Raw genomic sequence first — 9262 nt, forward strand, 5'->3', positions numbered from 1 at the left:
ATGACTGGGGAACTACATCATGTATATCAAACTGAATTAAATCATCAAAAATTACCACAGCAAAATAATTTAATATTGAGAGCAACATGCACTCAGCCAAAACACAAAGCTTTAATGATTCAACATATTCTTTATACTATTGGTATGGTAGCAAACAAATACATTCGATATATGAACACTTTTACAATATTCGTTATTATTCCAAGTATTTTAGTAATATATATATATATATACAACTCGTCTAAATATCAACCCAACAATGTTAGATCTGTAAATTTTCTTCCGCAAATTTTTTGTTCTTCCCTCGCCGGGATTCGAACCCATGCTACTGTGATATCGTGACACCAAATCGCCTGCACTGCAGCCGTCCCGCTAGACCACACGACCACCTGGGCTCTACAAGAATAAAGCTTTCAGTGGCCGTGTGTTACCTTTCCTCGTCAGTTTTAATCTAGCGGCGTACTACAGTACATGATATATAAGGCATGGAGATGTTATTGTTACAGATCAGCTCAATTATCTATAGTAAAGAATCCTACAAATTAATGCAAGATACAGTCACAGAAAATAATTCTATTCATAAATAAATATATATATATATATTTTACTAAAATACTTGAATAATAACGAATATTGTAAAAGTGTTCATGACTATAGTAAAAACGGGACACGATAAGAGTGCTTCTTTTGAAACTTAGTAAGATGCGTACCGTATATAAAAGCTCTCTCGCACATGGAAGACTAAAGTGTTGATCTCACACAGGTAATGGTGCACCTATCGCAAATATATATCTGACGTATATGCAGAAAAAAAAAACGAGTAAAAAGTAAACAAACAAACGCCAATGCAGTGCGGATAACCTTCTACACAAATCCCTGGCTCACACCGACAAGTGAGCTATATAGGACGCAAAGTGACTAGAGTAAAACAAATCAAACAGGAAAACCAACGGTATAGATCTAATGTACAAAAAGAACACTTGTAAACCAAACGACAACAATTGAACAACAGGCTCATGACTTACGATACACGGTGCATAACCATAACGGCCACTTCTGGCGGAAACGGACACTGGCTGCTAGTAGCAACGGACACTTCACACTTTATTGGTAAGTCAACTTCACGCTCCTCAGAAAAAAGTATATTTATCACGTTTTAGAACAATGTAAGGTATTTATGAATTATAACACGGAACAAAATGATAACTGACAAGATCAAAATCGAAGGATTAGGCTTGTAATTCAGTTGGGGTTCAACAAATTAAAGAATATGAACTTGCATGTTATGCGTTCGAGTGCATAAAGTGATATTTTTTTTGTTTATTTCTAAGCTATTCAGTTTCCATATCCAGTAAGTAAACTTACAGGTTATGGTTTGACATTAAATGTTGTCAAGAGAAAAGAAATTAATCCTTAGGAAACCTTCAGAGCGGAGAAAAACGTAATTTATTGTCAATATGGTTGGAACCGGACCCTTTAGGACGTTTAAGAAACCTGGCACCGGACCCTTTGTGATGCTGATAATATATATTTAGCCATTATCTTTTGGATACTATACGTACTTTTCATTGAAATTTCAGGCATATTGTTATCGCCATTGAATATAAATAAATGTATATAAATGTGAAATGTTCTGTTAGATTTAACTCTATTTTGCAATTGTTATTTTACCGAAATATATAAGTGCAATATCGGTAACTGTAAAAGTGCAATAAGATCTGTTTTTTTTTTAACATGGGATTTGTAGTAGTTTTAATTATATTTTTAAAATTAAGCCTGTTTGATATGGCTCTTTCTAACTATTAAATGCCATGCAAACCCGTATAATTTTCATACCAAGTTGATAATGCTAAATACTAAATATTGATTGTTTGTACATGTATATGTTGTAAAATATAATAATATGTTACCCAAATATATATACTAAATGTATTATTTAGGTAATGGCGTATACAGGTCTTCTCCTGAGTGAATTCAATGAATCCTTAGGACTAGGATGTGAAGTTTTGTTAGATGATAACTGCACAGCCGATTTGAATAATAACAAAAGTGTTGATCAGGTATATTATTTTTGTTTCAATTATATCTTAATCTATATAAAATAAACAAATGAAAAGAAATGACGAAAAGCTGAACGAGAAACTTATTGGAAAATATAACCATGTAGCCTTCCCTTTTTCATTGCTTCATATGGTAAACGAATTTGTGGTTTTGCAATATTTGATTGATGTTGTTTTATGTTTTAGGAGGAAAGTATTGAAATATCCGACTACGTACCAGTAATATCTACAAATGAGTATATGGATAGCGAGCCTGCTATATCTACAAATGACCAATCCAACATACATGTGGATGTACTCATATCTACTGGTGAACATTCCAACATCGAACCATCACCTTCGACTGAAGCCAAGGAAGTACACTGTGATGTTTGTAATAAAAAATTCTCAACCAAGGCCAACCTTAAAAGACACATTCGGAGACACAATGGTTCCATGTTGGAATGTTCAGAGTGCAGTAAGCAGTTTGATACAAAATATCATTTAGAGAACCACAGAAAACTATTACATACTGCTTTTAATTATAAATGTTCCAAGTGTCCTAAAACTTTTAAATCCAGAGTTGGACTTAAGAACCATGAAAACCAGCATATTAACCGCTTTAAATATTTATGTCCCCAATGTGGAAAAGGATTCAACTATACGGCGGATATTGAAGGACACAAATCCATGCATGAGGGAACAAAACCACACAGTTGTGATAAGTGTGGGGCAAAGTTTACCAATATTAGAAACAAAAGAAGGCATGTATTCAGCTGCGGTGTAAAAGTTAAGGGATCAAACTGTGATATTTGTAACAAATCATTCAAATGCCCAAGATATTTGGCAGAGCATGCCAAAGGACACGAAAATCCAGAAAGATTCCAATGCTCTACTTGTGGAACATTCTATAAATTTAGAGCCTCTCTGTACAAACATTCCAAGAAAACTTGGCATAATTAATTACGTTTGTGTTTTTGCACAAAGGGATTGTGCACGTCTTTAACGATTTGTTGTTATATTTTTAAAGACTTTTGTTTTATATGAACATACTGTTTGTATCGCCGCCAAATGTTTGTGCTGCTGAATAATCGCTGGTGCATTATATTAAAGTTGTGTTTTTGCATTAAGCGATTTTGTTTTATCTGAAAATATTGTTTTTATTGATATATTTTTTGTGTTATTGCATAAAGGGGTTGTGCACGACTTTACATTTTAAAATTGTGTTTCTTTGATTCAGGGTTTAGCAATTATTCCGACATTTTTTGTTGCTGTTAAACATTGTTGAAATACATGTTGTTTTTTTGTTGAGAATAAAATTATTTGAAAATACAATATATATGTTTTCATTGCCTAATGACATAGCTGCTTTGTCCTTAGTTGAATATTTGGCGTTTCACTCTCGGGTATTTTTTGTTTTGGGTATCACATTTTCCGACTTTTTGCATTTTATTCTTGATAAGATAAAATATGTATATTAAGTGCATTCAAATTGGTATTCTAGAATAAATCTACCAGATAAAAAGAGAAATAATTGTTGAGTGATACATGTATTTTAATGATCATTATTTCCCGTCTAGATCTTTCATATCAATTCCAAGTCGGGTGGTTGGAAGGATTTTACTCTCATCGGTCTTGTGATGTTGTTTGATTGGTAGGCATCCTCTTGCAACCTCGCCTGGTTTGGATACATCTGAACGTTTGGTCGTCCTTTGCCTCCTTCGTCTGCGTATAGGTTTATCAAACAAATGATCTCTGGAAAATGAATAGTGAAACAAGTTAACACACATTGATAAAACAATTAGTGTACAAGGTTTGTGAAAATTGGTATTTAATATTTCGATGCCATTTAGTACTTTGTAATATAAAGCGTATAAGGATTATACTCATTATTGAAGGTCATCCTGCGATCCAAGATAATGGTGTTTTGCTAGTTTTATCTCATTGACACACAACCGAATCCTTTCTATTTCGTAAGTATGGTCTAAATTTAATTGATGAATGTTTTATGATAACACAAAAATGTTTTTTTTTCACAATGATTTTAAAAAAAATGCATCTGAAAAAAATAAATAAATGATGAAACTAGATGAATTATTAATACAAGTTATCCTGGTTTGGCGACAATTCTATTATTGATTAAAACCAGATGCTCCGCAGGGCGCAGCTTTATACGACCGCAGAGGTTGAACCCTGAACGGTTGGGGCAAGTATGGACACAACATTCAAGCTGGATTCAGCTCTAAATTTGGATTGTGATTAAATAGTTGACACAGCATAGGTTTCTGACACAGAATGAATGTGGTCTAATGAACTTAAATTTTTTTTTTGCCTTTGAGCAATTCACTATGCTGTTGAATATTAATCCTCTCAAAAAAATGTTTGAAGAAATTTTCTTTTTATTTATGAAATCTGAAATGAGAAAAATTTACCCCCCCATTTTTTTTCACATCCCCCTTTCCCTTTTTCCAAAACTGATCTCAATTTAAATTTCTAGTGGAGTTTGCAACAATAACTACTCATTTAAATACATCATAAAATATTAAAATGTAAAATAAAGTGCTTGTTATCACTGAATGGTAAAGATTGTTTTAATGTATCAGTTGGTAGTAAAAGTGAATATACATTGTATATTGTATAAAACAATGATTTAAGTTGATTCAACTACTATTCTGGACAAAGAAAGATAACTCCAATTGAAAATATCTTGCTATTGCACAATACTGTGCAATTGAAAATATTTGCTATTGCACACTACTGTGCAATTGAAGATTTCTTGCTATTGCGCAATACTGTGCAATTGAAAAATTTTTGCTACTGCACAATACTGTGCAATTGAAGATTTCTTGCTATTGCTGAATACTGTGCAATTGAAAATTTCTTGCTATTGTACAATACTTAATATAATAATTTTGGATCCTGATTTGAACCAACTTGAAAACTGGGCCCATAATAAAAATCTAAGTACATGTTTAGATTCAGCATATCAAAAAAGCCCAAGAATTCAATTTTTGTTAAAATCAATATTAGTTTAATTTTGGACCCTTTGGACTTTAATGTAGACCAATTTGAAAACGGGACCAAACATTAAGAATCTACATACACAGTTAGATTTGGCGTATCAAAGAACCCCAATTATTCAATTTTTGATGAAATCAAACAAAGTTTAATTTTGGACCCCGATTTGGACCAACTTGAAAACTGGGCCAATAATCAAAAATCTAAGTTCATTTTAAGATTCAACATATTAAAGAATCCCAAGGATTCAATTTTTGTTAAAATCAAACTAAGTTTAATTTTGGACCCTTTGGACCTAAATGTAGACCAATTTGAAAACGGGACTAAAAATTAAGAATCTACATACACAGTTAGATTTAGCATATCAAAGAACCCCAATTATTCAATTTTTGATGAAATCAAACAAAGTTCAATTTTGGACCCTTTGGGCCCCTTATTCCTAAACTGTTGGGACCAAAACTCCCAAAATCAAACCCAACCTTCCTTTTATGGTCATAAACCTTGTGTTTAAATTTCATAGATTTCTATTTACTTATACTTAAGTTATGGTTCGAAAACCAAGAATAATGCTTATTTGAGACCCTTCTTAGCACCTTATTCCTAAACTGTTGGGACCTCAACTCCCAAAATCAATCCCAACCTTCCTTTTGTGGTCATAAACCTTGTGTTTAAATTTCACTGATTTCTATTTACTTATACTAAAGTTATTGTGCGAAAACCAAGAATAATGCTTATTTGGCCCCTAATTCCTAAACTGTTGGAACCAAAACTCCCAAAATCAATCCCAACCTTCCTTTTGTGGTCATAAAGCTTGTTTCAAAATTTCATAGATTTCTATTCACTTAAACTAAAGTTATAGTGCGAAAACCAAGAAAATGCTTAATTGTACCCTTTTTGGCCCTTAAAATAGAGATATACCGTAATGTTATTGATCTCAAGTATAGATCAGAAGAAACATCCTGCATGTTGACATCAACCGGCTGAACAAAATTATCCACTAGTTGTACCTCTTGGTAGACAGCTTTCCTTGTTGTATTCATTCGAAATGACCTACAAAATCAACACAATGTCTAAACTTTCATGTTGTAAGAAATTGTATAGTATATATGTACTTTAAATTAGCCAAAGCCATTCACTACTGACAATGAACGACAGTTATATTGTTGTTCTTCATATTGGAAGTTCAAACCATATTTCACTTGCTAATGACTAGATCTATATTATAACATAAGATTTATTTAACATACACGTAGTTTGAAGAGACAGAGACCACTTAAACAAGTTAGAGCAACGACAAAGATCAATAAAAAATACGGAAAATTAAAAAAAAATAAAAGGAAACCAAAGGCCCCCAGAATCCTGATTACCTACCTGAACAAAATGTAAACCTATAACCAGAATTGTCTTGTGATGAAAGCAATCTTATATTTGGGACCAAGTAAAAAGAAACCGATCTGAAAGTTTACCACCTGCAAACTACTGCTGCTGCTAATTAGTTTCAGAAAAGAAGAAGAAATTTTAGCCATTTTCTCATAGTATCTTATGTTGAACTAAGTTCAGCAATGGTAGCCATCTTTAATCACAGGCAGGGTCATCGGAACAATTCTCCAAGAAGACCTTGTAAGGACCATTTCTGAAAGTTTGGTTCACACGGACTTTGCGGTGTCACACAATATAAATAAGTGTGGTTTTGGCATTGGGTTCTATTTAAAACTATTTTCAGATATGGTGGTCATCTTGGAACTCGCAACACATCTGCAATTGTTCTTCATCTTAACATGTTTATTTGCTTCTCAAAAAAAGTATATGCATGCACAAACTTTGCAAAAATACATCGAGAAACGACCCTATACACCAGTTTTCTGTTTTGAAAATATGAGAATGACCTTTATTGTTTTTTATTTTAGTTTTAACAGTGATATAGGTATCTTTGGATTGCTATTTTGTTATGCTTGTTATGGTATTTTATATTGGTTTTACGTGGATTCTCTATTAGTCAAGTATAAAACAATTATAATGTTACCTTTCTGATGGGTCACATCGGTAGTGAAAGATTTCGGTTACTGTTGACATCAGACGAGGAATTGATATAGCTTTTGGACACCCAAGACGAGTTGGTTCCATGTCGCTTAATTCACCAAAGAAGGTTTCATTGACAAGACTAGAAATAGCTCTATGGTTATATGTACCGGACTTGACAATGGAGTACAGTTGTATTGTTGTATCTATACGCTTTTTATTTTGATTTATCAGATTTAAGAGTATAACAAAGTCTCCCAGAAGATTCACTTTCTTCAATCTACAAACTACTGCAGGAATAATTTCAATGATCTGGTTAACAATTTGTTCTGTGGAATTTGGTCCAAATAATTTCTTCTTCCCTCTCTGTCTTATGTTTTTAGTTGGCTTTCGTTTGAAGGGCGCATAATTTAATTTATTTTCATTTGGATCAAATATATTTTTAGGAGTTTTCACCTTTGATTTGCTGATTATTTTTTTAATACTGCCACTATACTTTTTTGGTTTTTGTAACCATAATGCAGATTTCCTTTTCCTTTTCCTGAAAGCAAAAACAAAACATCATTAAGGGTCCGGTGCCTGCAATAAAGCTGACATGGGTCCGGTTCCAGTAATTTGATCTAGGTGAAAGGGTCCGTTTCTAATAATTTTGAAAAGGAAGGAGTTTGACTTCAAATCTTGAATTATGCACAAAATGTAATTAACAAAAGAAATTTTACGTCGAAACCATGTAAGTATGGCTAATACTGTTCTAATTAAAGCGGGAATAATTATCATTTTGGTGGGAAAAGAGTTGCACAAAACAAAGTCACTAGTTTAAAATGCTAATCAAATATATAAGGAATACATCTTCGTTGGGATAAGTGGTTTCTAGATGACAAAAAAACATCCTAGGATTCCGTGGACACAGCAATTGTATCACTTACCTAACAGATTTGTCTAAATCATCATTATTCGGATCGTCGTCTGAGTACATCGTAGGAAAAACGCCGAAAGTCTCCGTTGGTTTTGGTGGCAGTATCCGTTTCCGCCAGAAGTGGCCGTTATGGTTATGCACCGTGCGATAGGTGCATAAACATGCAGCGGGTTTAAACGTGTTAACAGGCACCAACCTGGTACAGTAGTGTAACATCAGAACATAAAAAGACACACTATAAAATATCAATTGAAAAGGCTTAATGATAACTCGTTCAAAAAGTCTTTTAAAAAATACAAATAAATATACATTGAACGAATAAGTTTGATATATATGACACAATATAAAATGTAGTTGGATGTATACCATAGAAATTATAGTTACAGGCCAGGTAGTGAATACAAAGATGTAGTTTTGGACTAAATGAAGTTAAATAAAACAACGTACATAGTTAGATTTAAATATTAATTTTGGTGTTAGTAGTACGGAAGTAGACATTATCATCAGCTTGACGTCATCTTACTTAATACATAAATCACTAAATTTACTTGTCATATTACAATGCAATTTTAAGTTTTTTTTTTGTTTATAACATAGGCTGTTTGTTAATTCTTTCGATGTGTTTTAATTACCACATAAAGGTTTTTAACTCGTTCATTATTCATTCTGGCCACAGAGAGAAAAAAATCTAATATACAATTTCATCAATGTTTCGGAATTAAGAACCTAAAGAAAGTGATGTCAGCAGCAAGACTGAACAGAAACTAAAAGGAGATATGTAATATGCCAATGAGACAAAACCTAAACGACGCTAACCCATAAGACATTTAGAGGCCAAAATACGGTTTCGACGACATAATTCTTAAGATATTTAGCTTCAAATCGCCATAACTCTTTAAAGTATTCGTAAGTGCTGCAGTTTTTAATAACGTTATATTTATTCATCTGTTTGTTTATAGATGATAAAATTTCATGTAACTAAATAGATACATGAAGATGTGATATTAGTGCCAATGAGACAACTAATAAAGTTCAGTTAATTTACCTTAAGTAACGCTGAGAATATCGAAGTAAGCAAAAAAGAATAGGACACGTTTATCCACTTAATCGCTATTGATAACCATTGAGTTGCTCTTTTCAATACACATTATAAAGAACCATATCAAAACATAACAAGAACTTGCGTCTTAGATTTCAACCTCAATATTTTTCTATCATCAAACAAACTGCATTTCGAAAAAAAAGGTTAATCGCTTTGTTTTAAAATTCC

General features: G+C 32.6%; 1 protein-coding gene and 1 long non-coding RNA gene across 2 annotated transcripts; one reads left to right on the plus strand and one right to left on the minus strand.

Moving 5' to 3' along the window:
* The first annotated feature begins 1029 nt into the window (after positions 1-1029).
* On the plus strand, positions 1030-3256 carry LOC143052298 (uncharacterized). The gene is made up of 3 exons (XR_012971070.1): positions 1030-1110; positions 1941-2060; positions 2247-3256. It is a non-coding gene; the product is annotated as an uncharacterized LOC143052298 (long non-coding RNA).
* Positions 3257-3278: 22 nt separating this feature from the next.
* Positions 3279-8131, minus strand: LOC143052294 (uncharacterized). The gene is made up of 4 exons (XM_076225303.1): positions 8003-8131; positions 7081-7617; positions 5976-6107; positions 3279-3794 (listed from the first exon to the last, which is right to left on the minus strand). The coding sequence occupies exons 1-4, from the start codon at positions 8050-8052 to the stop codon at positions 3605-3607; spliced, it is 909 nt and encodes a 302-aa protein (XP_076081418.1). The 5' UTR covers positions 8053-8131; the 3' UTR covers positions 3279-3604.
* Between the last annotated feature and the right edge of the window lie 1131 nt (positions 8132-9262).

Source organism: Mytilus galloprovincialis, chromosome 1 (genome assembly GCF_965363235.1).
Source record: "Mytilus galloprovincialis chromosome 1, xbMytGall1.hap1.1, whole genome shotgun sequence".
Classification (NCBI taxonomy): Eukaryota; Metazoa; Mollusca; class Bivalvia; order Mytilida; family Mytilidae; genus Mytilus; species Mytilus galloprovincialis.